This window comes from Brienomyrus brachyistius, chromosome 25 (genome assembly GCF_023856365.1).
Source record: "Brienomyrus brachyistius isolate T26 chromosome 25, BBRACH_0.4, whole genome shotgun sequence".
NCBI lineage: Eukaryota > Metazoa > Chordata > Actinopteri > Osteoglossiformes > Mormyridae > Brienomyrus > Brienomyrus brachyistius.
In genome coordinates this window covers 1,711,204-1,732,751 of record NC_064557.1, presented here as the reverse complement: position 1 = coordinate 1,732,751, position 21,548 = coordinate 1,711,204, and the positions used below count along the sequence as shown (strand labels likewise).

At 45.5% G+C, this 21,548-nt stretch overlaps 3 protein-coding genes across 8 annotated transcripts; 1 reads left to right on the top strand and 2 right to left on the bottom strand.

Moving 5' to 3' along the window:
• The first annotated feature begins 49 nt into the window (after positions 1 to 49).
• lias (lipoic acid synthetase) lies at positions 50 to 9,385 on the top strand. Of its 2 annotated transcripts, none has more exons than XM_048996135.1 (11): positions 50 to 313; positions 591 to 763; positions 956 to 1,049; positions 1,394 to 1,474; positions 1,849 to 2,005; positions 2,151 to 2,208; positions 2,533 to 2,661; positions 4,587 to 4,732; positions 4,898 to 4,968; positions 5,448 to 5,559; positions 7,680 to 9,385. In XM_048996135.1, exons 1-11 carry the CDS (start codon positions 224 to 226, stop codon positions 7,961 to 7,963), a joined length of 1,395 nt encoding a protein of 464 aa, XP_048852092.1. In that variant the 5' UTR covers positions 50 to 223; the 3' UTR covers positions 7,964 to 9,385. The 2 variants fall into 2 exon arrangements, with proteins under 2 accessions (XP_048852092.1, XP_048852093.1); XM_048996136.1 differs by lacking the exon at positions 7,680 to 9,385 and adding an exon at positions 5,708 to 6,173.
• ugdh (UDP-glucose 6-dehydrogenase) lies at positions 6,538 to 12,393 on the bottom strand. Its single transcript, XM_048996132.1, has 12 exons — positions 12,176 to 12,393; positions 11,620 to 11,781; positions 11,254 to 11,355; positions 10,951 to 11,151; positions 10,403 to 10,600; positions 10,151 to 10,298; positions 9,969 to 10,063; positions 8,966 to 9,096; positions 8,556 to 8,695; positions 8,358 to 8,449; positions 7,397 to 7,507; positions 6,538 to 7,239 (listed from the first exon to the last, which is right to left on the bottom strand). Exons 2-12 carry the CDS (start codon positions 11,779 to 11,781, stop codon positions 7,129 to 7,131), a joined length of 1,491 nt encoding a protein of 496 aa, XP_048852089.1. The 5' UTR covers positions 12,176 to 12,393; the 3' UTR covers positions 6,538 to 7,128.
• A 507-nt stretch (positions 12,394 to 12,900) lies between these two features.
• smim14 (small integral membrane protein 14) lies at positions 12,901 to 20,490 on the bottom strand. Of its 5 annotated transcripts, none has more exons than XM_048996171.1 (7): positions 20,270 to 20,490; positions 19,871 to 19,940; positions 19,367 to 19,453; positions 18,736 to 18,826; positions 16,748 to 16,796; positions 15,361 to 15,509; positions 12,901 to 14,853 (listed from the first exon to the last, which is right to left on the bottom strand). In XM_048996171.1, the coding sequence occupies exons 3-7, from the start codon at positions 19,438 to 19,440 to the stop codon at positions 14,815 to 14,817; spliced, it is 402 nt and encodes a 133-aa protein (XP_048852128.1). In that variant the 5' UTR covers positions 19,441 to 19,453; positions 19,871 to 19,940; positions 20,270 to 20,490; the 3' UTR covers positions 12,901 to 14,814. The 5 variants fall into 5 exon arrangements, with proteins under 5 accessions (XP_048852128.1, XP_048852130.1, XP_048852131.1 ...); XM_048996173.1 differs by having other exon boundaries at positions 19,375 to 19,453; XM_048996174.1 differs by lacking the exon at positions 19,367 to 19,453.
• Between the last annotated feature and the right edge of the window lie 1,058 nt (positions 20,491 to 21,548).

The following is a 21,548-nucleotide window of genomic DNA, read 5'->3' as shown; positions in this document are numbered from 1 at the left end:
TCAGGCATAATTATTCGAAAAAAGATCAAATCGATCCAGCCTTCTACTGCTTAAAACTTAAATAAATCCACATTACACGTATTTTACTTACAGCACAATACGTATTCAAATGGTTTATCTTAATTTTTGCATGATATCTATCTAAGTTAACAAACTAAGCTAACAGGCGTGAATAGTCAATTTAAGATAGGAGCGTTGTCAATGACAAGGAGTCCGTGTAGTTATGGCGTTGGTGAAAAATAGTTTTCTCGGTGCGGGTCGATTTTCGTGTACTTTGCTGCGCTTACAATTCAGGAGTGAAGACGTTCAACATGTAAGTCTATGTGTCTACATCCATCCATCCATTTTCCAAACCGCTTATCCTGTCTCTAGTTATATTATTATGATGCGAGTTATTAAGGCAGTTCAGGAAATATAATGGATTTGGGCCCGGACTTGATTATTATCATAAATAATTTGAATTATCCATAATGTCAGTATGTAACATAAGAGTGACCTGATTGTAGACAATGCTGTAGTGTATATTACATAACTGTACATTGCCTGTTTATGTTATCTGGTATTCATTTAAATCGTTTGTATGATTGTAGGTTTGTGTCAACGGAGTTACAACTGCGGCACAATCGCCCTTGAATCCGACGGACAAAAAGAAGAAAGTACCTGAGGATGGACTCAAATTACAGGACTTCATTTCCGGAGACCTGTCAGAGAAGAGCCGGTGGGATCAATATAAGGGGGACCTTAAGCGACAGAAAGGGGAAAGGTAACGCGCGATGGAGGTGCAAACTGAATACTGCAAGAAAGATCAAGAATGCATGAAAGTCTGGCAGTATCCTCAGAGTTCACTATAGAGGGTTTCAGTTATTTTTGCACAAATGCAGACGTTAGTACATCGCTTAAAATTTGTTTAAGTTGTTCTGAAACCCTGCGTCACCTGTGCATCCTTCAATGACAGACTCAGGCTGCCCCCTTGGCTGAAGACGGAGATTCCCATAGGGAAGAACTACAACAAGCTGAAAAACACTTTGCGGCACCTTAACCTGCACACGGTGAGTCAGGGTTCAGGATTATGCTAAAAAAAAAAGTAGCACCTCTGAGCGTTCATTTATGCATAGCTGTGTTTTGTTACGGGTTTAAAGGATGTCGTGAAACGTTTTGGCAGAATACGTAACCTTAAGGATGAGAGAAACGAGCACAAAATAGAAATCGTACACTGTTTTCTGAATTATGTGATCCCGGACAAACAATAGATCTATCTAAAAGCTAAAGAAGCAGTGGCGAATCGGGGGGATGTCATTAGGCTGGTGAAAAGTAATCAAAAGTAGCTTATTGTAATTTTATTACAGGAATGTCCCCAGTGAAGTGCTTATTAATGTATCCCTGTGGTCTGAAGGTGTGTGAAGAAGCTAGATGTCCCAACATCGGGGAATGCTGGGGAGGAGGAGAGTACTCCACCGCTACTGCCACCATCATGGTTCGTGATCCTGGTCCTCCCCTCCCACCACCTCCACTTTCCAGCTGTCATACTCCACACCTTGATCCCTGCCTGTTCAGCCCTATACCTGATAATGCTCTTTAGTCTCTGGTCATTGTTATGAGATAGCAAATAAAAGATAATATTAGCACTAGAGATAATAAGTCGTGGGTAATTTTAGCACTAGCTTATTTTTTTATTGGTTAATTGTGATAACTTTCTAGCATGGATCTGCTGTTATTCCCAGAGACCTTCAAAGGCAGGTCAATCAGGAAGTGGGATTATTCAGCTCGTAATCTGTCTCAGCACATGAGTGTCGTGGAAGAGGCACCTGTGAAAATGCATCTTTGCATCCTTTTCCTTCTGCCGTGCAGCTGATGGGAGACACGTGCACCAGGGGCTGCCGGTTCTGCTCTGTGAAGACTGCTCGGAAGCCACCCCCCCTCGACCCCAACGAGCCCTACAACACCGCCGAGGCCATCGCTGAGTGGGGGCTGGATTACGTGGTGCTCACATCTGTGGACAGGGACGGTGCGTGTCGGCCGGCAAAAGAAGCAATTCGAAATAGGTTACCTGAGTAGGTTTTTGTCTAAGTGTTAACGGGCAGGTGCTTAACAGAAAGGTTTTGTGTGTTTCCTTGCAACGTAGCGAAATTCTGTCTCGTTGTGCATGACAGACCTTGCAGATGGAGGCGCAGAACACTTTGCCAAGACGGTCTCAAGTCTCAAACAGAGGTGAGGCACATTGGGAGCAATGAGATATTGTCAGTTTGCATTAAATAATCGGTTTGTGACTTTATGGTGATTGTTCATCACTGCATTCTTAATGATGCCCCCCCCACACACACACACACACACACATACACACACACACACACACACACACATACACACACATACACACACACACACACACAACAGTTTTACAGTCCGTTAGTGGTTAAAAGCATTGATCTCAGGTGGTCTGAGGTCTGCACTCTGCAGCACTGCATGGACGTTTCTTAAGATGGGAGCAGAGCACCGTACCCCTGTGACGCAGGGCCTGATTCTGTTCCCCAGGAATCCCAAGATCCTGGTGGAGTGTCTAACGCCTGACTTCCGGGGGGACCTGGCTGGCGTTGAGAGGATTGCGCTCTCCGGCCTGGATGTGTACGCCCACAACGTGGAGACCGTGCGTGAACTGCAGAGGTGAGCTCATAACCGCTGGCTCATCCTGGTCACTTCCACAGCCCTGTCTGGGACTCTGAATCATGTTTAGTTCAGGTCTTCAAGCGTAGGGCCAGCCCACGTGTCAGAGAAAATGAGGAGCGAGTCACATTGCTGCAAATATGCACGCAACGTGTATGTGTAAGACTTGTGGGTCCGTTCTAATCTTCTTTGATTTCTTTATTGTACAGCATAAAATAATAATTTCCGGTTCTAATTTCCACTGCTGTGTTTTTAATGTTTTTTTGGAACAACCTTTTAATGATTGTTAAAAATTTATGCTGGATTAAAATAATACACTCAGTGACAAAAAAAGTTAAGCACCCAGACGGTGAAAGGTCATGTGACTGTATCGCAATGATTATAATGTCAGATCACCCCCCCACCCCGGGCCTGGATACGTGCAGTGATACAGTGTGGAAGGGAGTCGTAAAGCCGTTGTGTCCCTCTCCTGTAGCAAGTCGGCCCACAGCTGTTGTTACTGGCCCTGGGTCTGAGCTGACGTCCGAGCTGATCCCACAGATGTTCGATTGGGAAATGATTGTGGGACCTTGCTGGCCACGGGAGGACCTCAACGTGCCATGTGTGAATAGCCGTTCCTTGTTGAAAGACTGTACCAGGGTGCTGTCTCAGGAGGGGTAATACATGTGGAAGCAGGATGTCACTGATGTAGCGTTGCACCGTCAGGGTCCCCCGAATCACTAACAGAGATGACTTGAAGTCATACCCTGTGGCTCCCCACACCATGATGTCATACCCTGTGGCTCCCCACACCATGATGTCATACCCTGTGGCTCCCCACACCATGATGTCATACCCTGTGGCTCCCCACACCATGATGTCAGGAGTAACACCAGTTTGTCTCTCCACAACATTGGCAGGATTGGTCCTCTCCCCTCGGTGCTGCCATAAACGCACACAATGGTCATCCGGGGTTATGCAGAACTGAGATTCATCGCCGTCATCAGTGCAAGCTTCCTAAGTATGGCAGCACTTCAAACGCAGCCATCTCTGCGCTGGTATTAACAGCATGGGCTGCTGAACCCGTAGTCCTGTTGCCAGTCGTTGAGACACGGTGCAGGATGACACAGGGTGTTGTAGAGAGTCCCAATACCTATGTCCGGATCGCAGGCGCGAATGTCCTGGGGTTCTGTAAAGCTTGGTGCATAATACGACGATCCTCCCTTGGTGTGGTCTGTCTTGGGGGACCGGATCCTTCAGGCCGTGTGTGGGTGCCCTCACGTGCCCATTGGTTCCAACATCAGGCGACTGTGACATCTGCAAATGCACGATACGACCACCGGCCTCATGCAAACCCACAACGTGACCCCTGTCAAACTCCATCAAGTGCCGGTAATGCTGTCTAATGCGTCTACGAGGCATCCTCTGTGTCTGATTAGACATGCCAGCTCCTTGCAAATCCAATCATTTACATACCCATTGCTGGTCTGCACGTGTACCACATTACATCCAAATCAGACCATTACTTCTGGGTGCTCAACTGAGTATATATATAGCGAGTGCAAATATCTGGAAACCTGGGCCTTTTTTTGATTGGTGGGTTGGGTTTTCGTCACGTATTTATACTTTGGCAGTACATCCAGAAGAGGGCGCTAGCCATGATGTCTGCAGAGGCAATCCATAGCAGAGAAGTGAAACTTCCAGAAAAAAGAAAAAGGGAGGGACACAAGATTCACTGCTCTTTGTCTGATGGTTGCAATACCACATCGGTCCAGGAGATGGCAGAAAGTGTTACATCCTGGGTTATGTAAAAGGCTGTTGCACAGAACTGCTCCTATAATTTGGTTAGATTGGAGTGCAGGGCGGTATCTGATTGGGCGCTGTGTTTACAGTCCATGTTTTTATTGGCTGGCACTTTTTGCTGTATTTCCTGTCCATGGCCACAGGCATGTTCGAGACCCCCGAGCCAATTTTGACCAGTCCCTGAGCGTCTTGCGACATGCCAAAGCGGTAAATCCCTCGTTGCTGACCAAGACTTCCATCATGCTGGGTTTGGGGGAGACCGATGATCAGATCCAAGCTGCCATGTCTGGTAACTCAACACAGTCCATCATCAGCACGAGACAATGTCTTTCATAGATTGAGAAGTGCTTCTGGTAGCGTTTACATCTGTCTGTAATGTTATCCTCCTCCTCACTCCTACTACTTATCACTTATCTAAACTTTATGAAAACCATTCGATGTTTTGTCCAATCAGAGCTGAGGGAGTCGGGGGTGGACTGTTTGACCTTGGGACAGTACATGCAACCAACGAAACGGCACCTGAAGGTAGGATATATGTTGGTACGTAGGGTTTTGTAGCTCATGTGCACATGGGTTTATCAGTCTGTATTGTGTGGTCAATGACCTCACTCACCTGTCCGGTGATATTCATTTGGCTGAAAGAGTAGGTGCAGGGCTATTCAAAGCAGACCTCAAGAGCCGAGCCCTACTGATTTTCCCAGCTTTCCTTAACTTGTGAACCAGGTGTGAAGCCTCTGTGGCCAATCAGAATCCATCCATCCATCTATTCATCCATTTTCTGAAACCGCTTGTCCTATTCAGGGTTGCTGGGGGGGGGGGGGGTCTGAGGTCTATAAGCCCAATCAGAATCCATCCATCCATCTATTCATCCATTTTCTGAAACCGCTTGTCTTATTCAGGGTTGCCTGAGAGAACTGAGAGCAAGGCCTGGATTTGAAATTAAGGGCCAGATTTGAAGAGCCCTGTGTTAGTGTGTTCATATGTGTATTTCTGTAATGTCCCAGGTGGAGGAATATGTCACCCCAGAAAAGTTTGCATACTGGGAGAAGATGGGCTGTGAGATGGGCTTCGTGTACACGGCCAGTGGGCCTTTGGTGCGCTCTTCATACAAAGCAGGTGAGCCCAGATACACCTACTCTCACTGACAAACATGCGAGGAACAATGCATGCGTGAAATTTATCTCCGGTGCATACCGAAGAGGTCGCACCACATTGCTGAATGTCAATGGCCTTGTGGCGAATCTTGCTACGATCGTTTCCTCAGGCGAATTCTTCCTGAAGAATCTGATTCACAAACGGAGGACTGCGTCAGATTAACGTTGCTGCGGCCCGTGCGCCGTCCCTCGGATCTTCTTCGTAATTTTTCCGAGGTCACCTTCAACTAAACTGTCGCAACCATTGCACACCATTCTTAGGTGTGTTACGGGACCTATGATTGTAGTATTTATACCAAATGAACACTGGAAGATAAGCCGGGGGAGCATTCTCATCCGAGTGCGGTGGACTGAAAGTGTATACAAAGGGCCGGGATGCCACACGTGGAGTGATGCATGCTGGGATAGCGGCCAGGCTTACCCCACCAGGACCGTAGCATCCCACTGTGTGTCTTTCTGTGACTCAGGCAGGCGGTAAAGCCTCACCTGGCTTCTCGCTGTGTTCCTGCCTCCGGTGTGATGTCATCACAATGCTTTCATTTGATTGGCTAATAAAAAATAAAGAAGTCACTCGGATACCAGTCGGTTAAACAATGCTGGTTGAATGTTATAGTGGGTTTGTCGAGTTTGGCTGGTACCAACACCAGCACATGAAACCTAATTGAGGAAGAAAAGCGAGCTGTTTGGTCTGTTTGCTTTTCTTCTATGGAGAAATGTAGCATAAATGACGTGCTAGTATGCAAGAATATTTTGTGTGATTTCACTAATGCACACGTGCAGTGAGTTGTGTATGCCGAATGCTTTACAGCAAGTGAGAGGCTGGCTTATTACTGCTGTGAAGCTAATATGCACAACCTGTCCGCATGTGACCTTCATTTCACTGTACAACATCTAAATTAGACGTGACTACTGAGCACTGAAACAAGTCACCACACCAATCTCTTCGTACTTTGGCCCGTTTTTATTTACTCCGCGAGAAACAGGATTAGTAGTATCGTATGAAAATTGACATGTCCTGCACAACAGGAGTAGGATCATTTTAAAAACTACTCTAAAACCTTTTTTTTATTTTATTTTATTAAAAGCATACAAATTGTTGTGAGCAAAACAAGCCAGGCGACGCCACAATCCGCTGCTTTTTCCAAGCCGGGTCCAGACTGTTTGTTCACAGTTGAATAACATTTGGCTTCATAAACAAAACCACACAGGGTGACTCTTTGTTCAAGGTCCTTGGTGGTTGGGGGAGAGAGACGGTACCACGAGAAATACAGGAATGAACTTCGCAGACGCGGCCCGGCCGCAGGAATACCGTGTTCAGTGTCCACGCCTTAGCCCGCTGGCAGACTGAACAAGCAGGTGAACAGGGAGAGGTAGGCTGTGTAAGGAGAGGCCCGGAGACTCGCAGAACAGGCCCTGACCGGCCCGTCCTGGGCGGGGAGACGGAGGAGGAGTGAGTGAGGGCGAGGATCTTGCTAATGCTGATGGGTGAAATGTGATGCTCCTGGGCAGCGGCCGCCCATGGGGAAGACAATCAGATTTTGGCCTTCTTAGCCGGGGGCTCGTTGAGGAGGATTCTGGGAATACCAGCCGGGGGGGTGAAAGGAATGCGGGCTGTAGTTACTTTCTTGCCAATGGTCTCGATCTGGGGGGGGGGGGGGGGGGCAGAAGATTAATGAAACTCAGGTCACGACTAATTCCGGATAATTCCTGGTTCAGATCATGTCCACTGTCAGGCTGTAGTCGCAGTGCCTATTAAACCTAATTTATTTAGTCAGGAGTGATTCATTATGGAAATGTACCTGGAACCCAATGTTCTGCAGTTTTGGGTGGAGATGATCCAGAACACGTCTACCATCAAATATGAAGGCTGGCTTCAGCATTTGAGCATAGATCTTCTCATAGTCCAGTTCCTTAATGGATTAAAAAAAAATTTATTTATGGAGAATTTAATGTATATTCCAAATTCTAATAACAGAGTCCATTTCTAAAAAATGATTGTGGTTGTATACAAAACGAGTGATTTGAGGTTACAAAATGTATGACTGATCATAGCAGTTATGACGCTTTTCCACTGGCATACAGGAAGTGACCCAAACCCAATCCGTACCATGAAGAGAGAACGGTTCCAGTCTGTTTGGGTTTTCCACGGCAAACGGGTCGGCCAAGTAAAGGCATCGCTGAGTTTGGAGAGTGGCAGTGACGTAAAACCGACGAAACACTTATTTACTGTTCACATGCTGTACGTCCTGATTTGCTACGTGCTAATTTCCCAATTTTCTAGCATATCTGTGAGAATCTCCTTGTTATGCAAGCATCAGCATTCCCTTGCAAGAATTTGCATTCCCTTGCATAAATTTGCATTATGAATCCATCCCATTCAGCTGTTCCGATGCCTCAATACACCGCGATTACATTTATAATGAATGAAATATATAGACTATTCCTTTTATACTTTTTATAATCCATGGATATTGACACAGATTACTGATATCTCCCTGCATTTCAACCAATCAGATGGTAACCAGATCGGTTTGGTTATGCTTTCGGGCCTGCCGGGTCAGCGTGGGTACGGCTCGGGTAAGACTCAGACAGTTCACAGTGAAATAGCGTCAGTTTGTGGTTACGGATCGGTTCTCCCTGGCAGTAGAAAAAGCGCCATTAGTGAATAATTGTTTTGTTGAGAGTATCAGTCTATACTGCTATTATTTTAGTGGTGATGGCTGAGGGAAGCTCGAATTCAGCACGGGGAGCAGACGGCACCTTGAACATATCCCACTCGGTGCAGATAACCAGGGCGTGGGCTCCTTTGCATGTTTCGTAAGGGTCGCTGGTCACTGTCACCAGGTCAGACACTGCACAAAACCAGGCACTGTTAGCACGATGCTTTAACCAATTGAAAACGCTTCAGCCACTCTCCATTTGGTGACAAGGGGTGCTGCTGTCCTGTAAACCACCCACCTCGTTCTGGGTTATCCTCTGAGATGCTGGGGTGCGAGAGGTCCTGAATGATCTGCTCCTTGAGCACCTTTGGGTCAAAGATGTGCAGCTTGGCTCCCTCATCCATCAGGTACTTGGAGATGTAGATACTCGACGACTCCCTAGAGAGGAGGTCAGCAAAGTCCTCTTATTACCAAAGATTTTAGATCATCCCAGAAAAGCCCAGAGATCGCAACGTGAAAAGAGTAAACGAGAGAAATTTGGCAGGAAAGTAAAACCCGGCAACAGAAAAGTTAAATTAACATCAAACGCCACGTTCTATTTGCTGAACTGGGGGAAAAGGGCACTGTGTGTACACTGGACTGTTCCAGAATCCGTCGACAAGAGCATGAAGAAGACGGGAAGATGGAGCATGACAAAGGAGGGCGTACCGCGTATCGCCTGTGTCCTTCTTGAAGGAGAAGCCCAGGAGAGCAATTTTCTTCCCGGTGACGGTGTTGAACAAGCAGTCGATGATTCGACAGGCGAATCTGCGCCTCTGATACTCGTTCATATCGATCACCTGAGACCAGCACCAGAAGGCGTGAGACCGGACAGGATTTACACCACCAGTCAAAAGTTTTTACGCACCAAGATTTTCTACACTTGCATGTTACTCACTTAACATTTACTAAAAATGCACGTAATATTCTTTGCTAACAAATTTACAGTATGTTCACCAATTGAGTACCTTTATTAGCAAGAAAATGTCACATCTTTGATTCATCAAAGTAACATCCGCTAGCAGTTAATAGGATGTCAGGCATGCACTGTTACATACTCTTTCCGTGTTATAAAAGAAACTTGTTTTATTTGCCTTGTATTTTAATTTACAGTTGTTCACTCAACTTTCCAGTTCTTAGCAAGAATAAGAAAAATCTACGGTTTATGAAGTAAATGGGAAAGTAGCAAAAAACCTGTGGCATGCAAAAACTTGACTGGTACTTTAAACTTTAAATCCATATAAGGGCACAAGATCCAGTTATACTGGAAACTGTTGCCTGTAAACTCAGGTCACCTTGCTGTCGCCTCAGACAGATGAAACAAAATTACAGTTATAAAGAACACTAGACAGCTGCAACAAAGAACAGTTGCACAATTACCACTAAACAATAGATGTAGGATATTAATAACACAATACCACACAACAATACAAAAAAACTGACTCGACGCAGTACAATTAAGACAGCCAGCGCTGGGGCCCGTATCCTGAAGCAGAATTTCTTGCTGAGCTGGAAAATTTGTCGGATTTAAGGTAGTCTGAGCTAAATCTAAGCGAACAAAATTACAGTCTATTTGAATTTGGATACCTTAAATCCACCAAGTTATCCAGCTAAGCAAGGAATCTGGCTTTGTGATGCAGGCCCCCACTGTCCACTGGGCTGGTCCCAGTACCTGCTGCCAGTAAGAAGCCACCTCTGGAAGGTTGAGCGCCTCACAGAGATAGACCAGGTTGAGAACGTCCTTCTGGAAACAGCTGCCACCAAAACCTGGGGCGGGGGGGCAGGGAGGCGTCATGCACAAACAGACACCAGCGCAGGAGTCTAAAGGGAAGATTCTGAAAGGTAGAGACTCACCCACGCTGGCCTTGAGGAATTTGCTCCCGATACGCTGATCCATGCCGATGGCACGCGCCACCTCCTCCACGTCGGCACCCGTGGCCTCGCACAGGGCGCTGATGGAGTTGATGCTGCTGATTCGCTGAGCCAGGAAGGCATTCGCTGCCTGATGGGTGACAAGGTGACGTCAGACACAGTGGCATCAAACGAGACGATACGACGGGCACAAAGCTGGGAGACCCGACCGGCTGGCATCAGTGATGGACTCACCAGTTTAGACAGCTCCGAGGACCACGTGTTGGTGGTGATGATGCGAGATTTGGGGACCCAACGCTCGTAGACGGCACTCAAGGCCCGGATGGCACGCTGCCCCTCCGGTGTCTCGTCCCCGCCAATCAGAACCCGGTCCGGTTCCTTCAGGTCCCGCACCGCCGTACCCTCAGCCAGGAACTCTGGGTTAGACAGGACCTATGAGAGACCAAGATACGGAATCGTGACATCGTTCTCCTCAAAGAATCCATCGACGACTGTTTTCTCCATTTGCTCCTTCTTACCAACAAACTAAAAGCTGATTAGCCTGTTTCTTTGGCAGTGTAGGCAAGATGAGGCCAATAAACACACACAAACAGGAAATAGGCAAAGGTCACACATTCAGCAAAGTGTCCGGACACTCGAAACTGATTGCTTTCACACTTGCCCGCCTGGTCCGGTTCACTGTCACATTTTCCACTATTATTAGCAAGTTGGGACTTGGGTAAAACGGAGTCCCATCCTGCAACAGCTCAGGGAATGAGCCTACAGGCACCCACCCACCCTACCTGCAGGTTAAGGCTTGGCTTGGTGTTGGCATCAAAAATCCTCCGGATGCTCTCAGCCGCTCGGACCGGAACCGTGCTCTTCTCGGTCACGATCTTGTAGCCGTCTGACACCTCCACGATCCGGCGTGCGCAAGCCTCGATGAACTTCAGGTCGGCCGCTCGCCCTTTCCCCATCCCGTACGTCTTTGTCGGGGTGTTGACCTAGACGAGAGTCTCAGGATGAGACACAGTGCCTGCCGATGTCCTGCCGCTAATGCTTTCGGCAGGATAAACTAGACGTCCGTTTGTGAAACGCTCACTCACAGAAATGAAGACGAGGTCTGCATCTTTGATTGCTGAGTCTATATCCATAGAGAAGAAGAGATTACTCCCTCGGCACGACTCGACAACCTCCTTCAGACCAGGCTGGCAGTCAAATGACACATAGGACAGACCATATGAAATCAGGTTCGATGACAGACAGAGAGAGGGCACAAGTAACACATTAAGCATGTGATGGCATGGAAAGATATTTTTTTAACTCTAACACTACATACATTAACTTATTTATATATTTTCCACACTTTCCTAATTGTCACTTTCTGATTTCTGATCCACAAATAGTATTTAGTTCACTCTGGTGTCCTAAATCTAAGGAAAAACAAATGGAGAGACATCAGATGAACGTACCTCGTATATGGGCAACGTGTCAGAGTTCCATGCCTTGATTCTGGACTCATTGACGTCCACCACAGTGACTTTAATCTCCGGACACATATGAGCGATCACGCTGCACGTTGGCCCACCAACATATCCAGCGCCTATGCAGCAGATCCTCTTTATCTCAAACATCTGAACAAGAACAAGAAGGTCCACCAAATGAAATGTTGCTCAGGGGTTCCTACAGCAAACATATGCCCTCGATTGGTCGGACTTGGCTGCAGTTACCTTAAAACGATTAGTTATTCGTGTATTGGAGGCAACAGCAAAGGCTATGTGACGTCTAAAGACCATCGTATCAGTGTCAGAAATAGGCTGTAAAGTTGCACTTATTTAGCTTTGTTAAAAACGAATCATACCATGTGGTAAATACTATTGCATCAAACTACTTTTATTATTAAAAAATAGGCAGTAGGATATTAGATTATATATTAAACAAATCAGTGGCATGCTATTTTAAAAGGTACAAAGTTCAACGAATAACGTGCTCGACCAAGTCGCACGAATAAACCAAATCACAACCTACCTTATGGGGTAATACACTGTGTCAAAAGTCGCCCGTTCCTCACAGTATAATTAGTGGTAAGTACGCCGTCGTGCCCTAACGCCGACTGTCAGTCCACAGGACTGTAGAAAAGCTACAGCTGGCCGCCGACGTGTTACACTAATAAACAGCTGTAAGTGTTCATCGGAGAACATGCAGACTTCGAGGAGCTCGATATTCTTCCGGGTTACGTCAGCGTCCATCTGCGGCAGCCAATCGATGACGGGGATGCCAATGACGTGGATCTATGAATGCCGAAACTTAACATGACGTGTTTTATCATTCATGTTCTAAACATATTTCACAAGGAAACGTTCGTCTTTGGTCTAGGATGTTGGCTTTTACATGGTGTGCATGGTGCTTGGATTGTGTTTTGTATTGTAATTGATGCTTGAGTAAGTTGTTAAACAAAGGGAAGAAAAATAATTACATTTAAAAGAATATATTTTCAGAATGAGTAATTTGCCCAACCCAACCAAGGCAGAAAAAAACGTAGTACTAAATATCAGTAAGGCAAGAAATTAAGTAACGATGGTAATTATAAATTACTAATATTTGCATGCTTGATAGACCAACCATTGATCAGCTGGTCAGTACTTAAGTTTTCAGCTCTTTCTCCGCAGTATAAAGAATATGAACATTAATTTCCATGTTTGGCATTTAGTTATCCAGTTATATCACAGCACAAGAGTGACAGACACACAACATTCAGATAATTTATTAATTTATTTGAAGTTCAGAAAAGTGCATAGTTAAAGCCCTTTACAATGACCCAATAGTCTTCAAAAACAGTTGAAATGGCACCAAATATGATTTCTAGAGTACAAGAAATCCATAAGTTTGGCAAGTCCACACAACAACCTTCCTTACAGTACACGTTAGCTACTTCTCTGTAAAGACAACCGATCTCAAACAAGCAGCCATAAAGTATTTGAACGGTGTCACTATAAAGTAAGCCGTTGAGTATAAGATGCCATTATAGAAGGTAAAAGTGTGGCTGTTCCTTTAAGGAAATCAAAATGTATATGGGTTCGTCACAGAATTGAGTATTAACAAGTAACAATCGTTTCTGAAAAAGAAAAAAAAAAAAAACTGGAAAAATGGCTTAAAGCTAAATCCATGTAGCAGATTTCACTGTTTTTTTTTTCCTTCTTTAGACCAGCGTTTCCCAACCCAGCCCTCGGAGGGCCCCAGACAATCCACATTTTTACTCCCTCCCAGCACAAGGGGTCAGCAGGTATCTACACATATGTAGGTATCAGAGTCTGAAGGTGACGTTCCAATGAGACAAACAGAAACACCACGTGAGACGTAGAACTTCACCACACAAAGCCTGCTACCTCCGGCCCCTGGTTTAAAATAGTTAGGTAGTGGTGGGGAAAATGACGCACTTCAAAATGAGGCTCACTGCAAAACGCGTAATGCGTTCATGATGACAGATGAGTGAATTATGCGTGTATTATCTTGAACTTCTTAAGCTATTCTGCACTCACAAATGACGAATATGAGCGAAGGCACAGCAGATCGATCAGCGATGCCCTGACATGAGAAACGCCTCAAATGCCCACACCACTTGTGTAGCTGTTGTAACCGCCATCCAAAGTCAAGTGATTATATGGGTTTTATCACAAAAAGTAACTACCTATAAGATTTCCCATACAGCACTGCTTCTGAGTGTAAATACATTTAAGCAAAACCTTTGACAAACATATTATAACAACCGTTTTTGAATATATGTAACATATTAGTAACAGGTTACCTATGAATTACTTTAGATACAATTAAATGCCATTTGTTGAAGTTATTGCACTCAGTCGAAACCTTTCAACTTAAACCTTGAAAGACTACCACACCTACAGATCTTTCACTCGGCAAGATACTTATCTCTGTTGCCTCCGAATACCTGTTTGACAAACCCACACCTGAAAGGGGTGCTGCTCAGCCTGTGGATTTCATTTCTGCAGGCAAGGCAAAATTAATGCTCCTATAGAAACCATCGCACAACTCGGTCTCTGCTATTCTTCAGCAAGATAGTTTTAAGACCCGCTGTGAATCAGCTTTTATGTGCACCTGACCAATGATTCACAGCCGGAACATTTTCCTGATCTACAACGTCACAAATGTTGGAGTAAAGCAAGAGGTAGAGTCGGAGCAAGGAACCAAGGGTCTTACTGATGAGTTTGGGTGACTGGAGCTAACAGCTTTCATTCATTGGTTAGTTTTCTTGTCCATGAAGCACCACCCAGTAACAGAGTAATTTCACCCAACAATTTAACGGAATGTAGAGTCGTCCATTTCCCTGACAGTTGCCGATCTGCCTCCTTACCATCACATGCACAATTCCCAAATGCATGTGCAAATGCAAAAAAAAAAAAACAATCCGTGGCCATTATTTGCATCACCAAACTCTTCCTCTGCCATCCTAAAGCACAGACTACTACGGTAAGAACCGCACTAATCACCCAGACCATAAACAGGGTGGGCGGGGGGGGGGGTAATAAGGGAAGAAATGCGAACAAAAAGTAAACATTCTGCAGGTTTAAATCGGGGGTCACGGTAGCTGATGGAGTCACGTCCAATCCTTGGCTGCTTTTTGTGTCCGCCGCTATCCGGGTCCGGTGCTAGTCCACAGGTGGGCTCGGCGGCTCTCTTTCTTGATTCTACAGAAATCCCAAATGAGAGAAAAAGCTCATCTTACAAATCACTGCAGACAGTGAGGACACACCAGCAGTGGAGGACAAAAGCCTGTCCTGTGGGATGAAACCCCCCCCCCCAAAGCAGAACGAGTGCGGGATTACAGCTAATTTGGAATTCTAAATGATACAGGGTGACATGGACAATATAACCATTTCACACTGAACCTCAAAATTAAAAAGTATCATGACATTTCTTAATGATTGTTTTTGTTAATGCTGCAGAACCTGACAGCAAAATCAAGTCGGTCCCAGCAACTAGAGGAGGTGGGAGTCAGACATCTGATTGGTTGTTCCTGCCTCCTCTAGCTACTTGGGGCCCCAGCTCATCTACAATCTGATTGGTTATCGCAGAACCAATCGTTTTTTTTCATTCTGCCCTCATATCTTTCTTGTTTGGGTAAAACTCCCATAAGCATGTCCCACTACACACCCCGCATGAACATTCCACAGAGTAGATCCTATGATAGTTACATTATGCGGGCCGGACGGCTTCCCAGCAGCACCGGGGCCCCTCAGGCTGGCAGGTCTTAGGAGGAAGAGGACCAGGGCAATAAGCACCCAGCCCATCAAGATCATTGGCAACGTCAGATCACCGCCCTCTGGGATGCCGGGGCTGGGCACTGCGGGAAGACGTTCCTTGTCAAAACACGCTGACAGTAACAGTCCAGAACTACACGGGTGAATAAATAAAAATGTAAACTGATGACTTCTACTTTGACGTCAGAATTACTGACCTCGGGTCTTGTACCAATATGAATCTTACTGCTTACAAGCATACATTTTGCACCGGGTATACAAACACTGCCGTCCCTCCCCCGCTTTTACACCAAGTACTATGAAAACCCTCCCAGTCAATGCTGCTCCACGTCATTCCTGGGTAAACGCCAGGTCATGCCATTGTATTCAAATAGCATGACAGTAACGCCCCCTTGACTTAGTTTTGGAGGCCTTTCCAAACTGGCAGAATAGAACGCGGATATTCACCAATCGTAATTCCGACATAGTGCTCGATGCAACACAGCAAACACAACTCGCAGTAATTGGTTTACAACTCAAGTAAACCCATCCTCGTGTAGCAGATCAACAAAATCAAAAATAGGACAGCTCAATACAGATGGTAAAGTGGTTATGAGAACTAAACCATGTTCAGCAAACTGGACAGCAAATCACCCAAGGAGAAATATTTGTGAAAAGGAATGTTTACTTATTATCAATGCCATGTTTGTTTGACACGCTTTATTTGAAAAGAGATGTCCCTGTAACCTTCGAACTTTTGGATTAGATATCAAACTGCATTTTGTTGTCCGAGTACTTTGTGCAACGACAAAGCCGAATCTAATCTAAAGTTATGTTGCACATACCGATTTAACTGCAAGGCCATGGCTGTTAGACCAAATAGCTCGTCACTGCAAGTGAGGAAAGATTCACCATGGAGTTATTTAACTGAAATATAAGTGCTATTATAAGGGGTGAAATCCATTAATTTATTGGTGCACGAAAAACACCAAAGAGGGCCAGAATGTGCTGAGATTCTGTGCTTCCTGTCTCAGCAAACAGGCCTCCCTCCTCTGGCCAGGGGGCACCTCATTACCAAAGAAAGAGTTAAAGCAAAAGTAAAACTAGGAATAGGCCAGCAAATCTACACACTAGATGACATCAAATATGGGGAAGTGGATTAAAACGCACTGCTCATGAGCGGAAGGATGCTGGTTCGAGTCCCAGTGTTGGCGTACTGACATCACCACTGTGCCTTTAAGTCCCCCCAACTGCTCCGGGGACTAGATGACCCCAGTCTCTCAATAGAAATAAGGATCTGCCAAATAAGCTGCATCACACACACCGAGGAGAAAATACGTACATTCTTGAAGACATTCTGTGTCTGTGCAGTAGGACTGGGACTGTCGGAGCTACAAGAGAAAAGAAGGGGGAGACAATGCAATCAGGCACGCAAACTGACATTTAAGTCATGCTGTTCAGCCCTGTTATAGACGTTAGTTAGGATACTGTCTGTATATGCAACAGGTAAAGCAAGGAAAACACATGCTGTTTTCAAAGTGGGATTTACCATGTGCTAAAACTCACAGCCTGGTCTAATCCAAGTGAGAAAATGCCCCCGGGACCGAGATAATCATCACGCAGCTACATTTCCCCCGTGATTTGCACATTCATATAGTATTTTTCATGGAATGACCCAGCAAACCGCCATAATTCCCACCCCCCCACCATTAATGGGGGCCAGCTGTCCTTCCCCAAGTCTGCTCTGCATGACTGCCTCTTTCACCCAATCGTGGGATTGCTGGAGGAGAGCAGTGCTTGACCATGCCACCAGAAGCCAGACACTGAAACTCCATCACTGGTGTGGCCAGGTAAGAGGGGACCTCTCTGACGGCACACAATTTCTGGGCACAGATAACAGAAATCAAACCCAGATGGTCTTTTTCCTGCCTCAATGCAAGGAAAGCCCCACACAGCCAAAACATGCAACTCAAAACCAAAAGCACAATTACCAGTTTTATGCCCATATCTAGGCAATTAATGTTTACATTCTATGCCAACTAGATAAACTAGTTTCCCGGCGCTGTGTTAGTCCAAACCGTGGCAGCATTTCTGAAAAAGCCTCTTATTCTGCAGCATGCCCTTCATTCTTCGTGTGACTCGAGGCCGGCAAGATGGAAAAATGTGCTTCACGTTAAAGGGAAGTCATTCGGAAAGAATGGCACAAAAGCTGAGTCCCTTCTGCCGCACTTTTCCCCATTCGAAACACCCGGCTTTGATCTCAGAACCGACAGCAGAATTTAGCGGCTTACCGTCTAAACGATTAGACTCACAATTTGTTTCCAGGATCTGTGCACCTTTTGTGATTTCAGATGCATGAGACAGGAGGGGGGGGTGGGAATGCAGTTTTGTAGGCATCTTGTTGCCATTCTAAGAACTTGGCAAAGTATCTACAAGTGCGATAACACACCCTGTGGTGCGACAGCCGAAGGGGTCTTGTTATCAAGAGCATCACAGGACCTAAAAATGAGCCATGGGAAAATATCAGCACTGTTGCCATCTTATATATATTAAGGTAAAAATAAGGTTTAGATTGAACCCACATAACGCAGAACTGAAGTTGTTTTAGAGAGTCAGCCAAGCTAACTACTAATACCTTAAACCATTAAAAAAAAACCACACACACACACCTTTCTCAAAGCCTAGTATGTAGTATACTGTCCCCACAAACATGCAAGCGAACACAAGGACCTTTAGAGGTTATACCAGTGAAGTATTCTGCAGTCATTCCTCCCAGGCTAATAGGCTGCAGTGGAGGTACGAGAGAGGCTACAGGCCCAGCAAAAAGACCCTCCCCCAGCCTTGTAGCACCAGCGCAGGCAGGTAACCAATCTGTCTCCCTACAGCCCTAGAAGGTATACCAGTAAAGCCACGTGATGCATGACCACTGGTATGAGAACAGGCATCTCTGCCCAGGTCTTGGTCTCCCTGGTTACCTGCCAGGGGCTGTAACCATACAGACTGCCCACAAAACAAACAAAGGCAAAGAGCGTTACTGCGAAAACATTTGTTCAGAGCAGGCATATCCTCTTCCGAGTGTAAAGTCACTGCAGTTCAGGATCATGGGTTGCGGGAAGCCTTTTCACATACATCGGAAAAGCTGCTACACGGCCAAAATTTCTTCAAAAATTCACCACGGTACCATAAAAATTGACAACATAGAGAACAAACTGACAAGCACTTACACACATCGGCACAAAGTAACGAGAGAGAAAAACGGGCAAGCAGCCTCTGGGAGGCTCGCTGAGCACAGCGCTGGCTCCCGGAGTGCCCGCGGATGGGGTTTCTCACCAGGTTTATCAGTCTTCTCATGGCATGTTCGTGGGAACAGATGCACTCGCACAGATCAAATCCATCCTCCGCCATGGCTCCCCAATCACACCTGAAGACAGAGGTGTGAAAACCTGAATGTCACCTTAAAATATCTTACAGCAAAATTAATTTACAACCATTTATAATACGACCATTCAATGCCACAAACTCCAATGCCATTTCAGCAGGTCTTAAATATTCACTACATGCCCCACACCACCATATGGTGAAAAGAACCGTGCCTGTATTTTTTTTTTTGTATACACACGGAAAAATTGTGACGTCTGTTCAGAACAGTGCTGTTCCTTTGCTATAAAAGCACAATACTGCTGCTAAATCTTTGTTTCACGGTAGGCGTGTTGGGAAGAGAACTTAATAATCCGAACTGAATCGCTGAGTCTGACTCTGATAAGGGAACCATGGGACTACCTTGTGCAAATATGATGCAGCAGGTGACTGACAACAGGATGCCCTTCTGAGGAAGAAACGGATGCTGCACCCCCCCCCCCCCCCCCCCCCAAACATCAAGCTCGGAGCCGTTTCAACACTTAGAACAACTCCAAGTACACACAGGGATGTGCGTTTAAGTCCCCCTATACCCTTGACATACACGGCTACCTGGAGCCTGGTGTAGGAATAGGGATTCAAACCGGCGCGAACAAAATCTGTTCGTCTTCGCAGCATTCAGACAGAGCTCCTGTGGAAATAACCAGGTAATAATTTAAGCCACGCTGGACATTTAACGCTTCGTGAGAAAATGTCATGTTGAAGTGCAGCAAACGGGTCATCATGGGACAAAATCTAACGGGAAAAGTAACCCCATATGGCTAGACGTCAAATCACTTTTGAAAGTCACAGTTAAATACTGACTGGAACAGTGGGACTGCATTTTTAAGAATTATAGTTTCTCAGTCAGGATTTGCCGCAAGTTCAATAACGGTTTAGACCACGGCAAACTTAAAATACACGACCCGGCCTGAAAGGTTTTTTTTTAACAAAAAAATCCCACTAGAAAACAGGAAATCCAAAAAGTAAAATGATCCCGGAGTGCATTATTTGCTTAAGATTCTCCGAATGCAAATACTTTTAATGTACTTTGATCGGTTAAACATACGTTTGGTGTAGATTCCTTCAGCCTCTTAAATTCAGATGCGGTTTTTCTGTTGATGCTATTTGCGGCACTTCTGCATGAAAAAGGCAATTAAAAAAGATGTTCGCCTTTACATAAAATATGCAAAACAATTTCAATAGTTTCCAATCTGACGCCAGCGGAAGTATATGAGCTTTTTCATGGCCTTCAGCCACCAGCGCTGGAGGTTTGTTTTTGGGAGGATAGCTGGAGACCGAAGAGCAGTAATTGAACACGACAAGCGACATATAAAGTCAGTGCAGACGCAGGACAAACCCAAACACAAACAGTAAATTGGACCGCAGTGGGACGCGATGCGAACAGGCAAAATATGGTAAATTAAGCGAAAGAGAGAAGCTTCCATTAAAGAAATAAAAAGCTCACCTGGTGCTGCTGATGAACCAGAGAATTAACCACGCATTAATTAAAAACGAGAGTTTATCTCGGAGGCTTCTGTCCCCTTTAAAACTGCAGTTTCGAGTGGAAAGGCGGACAAGCGCAGACGTCAAACACACCGACTCTGCAGGTAAACGGCGGCAGACCCACAGCCCAGCGCCCTCCGTGTTTACATGCGCGAGAGCCACGTCACTGCTCACGCGAGAAGCAGCCCGGATCAGGGAGAGTGTCGGAGGCCCCCAGTTGCTTTTGTCATCAGGAGAACAACGCGCAGTGACCGCTGATTGGCTAGAATAACCATGTGACTCACCAACATGTTACCTGAGTTGACGTAGTCGCGTTCGCCGCTGTGTGCGAAGAGAAAAGCAACCCCTTTGTTTACAAACGCCAACGCAACAGAATGAAATGTTTCTGGCGGGTATTGCAGAAAGTAGATTTGCAAGTAATTCGGAATTCGTAAAACCTGATTTTCCGCTTTAGAGTGAGCGTCGCTCAGTTATCATGGCAAATAATGCTCTTAACCTAACCAACTCGAATGTAGGTTTAGCTCACAGAAACTCGGGTTTGAACGGCGGGGCTGCTATTGCGTCAGCAAAGTTCGGTAGTTTGATTTGGCGTGTACATTTCTCAATAGACATAGAAGCAGGAATTCTTCGTTAGACATGCCGTCATTCACAGTTCACATGCAATACATTGGCCATTACTTTGTACTTTAAACGGTGTTAAATGTGTGGCAAATCAGGCAGACTCCCTGCTTCTGTACATGACAAGGCTCCTGCAGGGTAGTTCTGGTTAAACATATTACATATCTGAGGTCTCATGCATAGATATGGCTTTGGTAGCACACTTCTACCAAGGGAGAATTAAGTTAAGGGACAACAGTCATAGAAAGCAGTGAATTTGATATAGGACCAATGAGTGTTGTCGAGCTGATGGTTACACGCGCTCTGTGCTCTCTTTTCTAGTTTTGACCAACAGGGAAATGGAGGATGTGTCTGCTTTCATAGTTACCAGTAGCAGAAAGGAAGATAAAATGTTTGAACATGTTTACATTTGTTCTTATGCGAACTTCAGCCGAGCCTGCTGGATGCTACGGAGGTGCATGCACACATGTTAAAAGTGTATTTTCTTTATTAGCCATTTGTGCAAATATGACTATGGGAACATTGAAATGCTCTTTTCACATATCCCATCTTATACTACTTTGTGAGATATACACATACAAGTGAGAATGAAGCTTGGGGTCTGAGCGTAGGGTGAGCCCAGC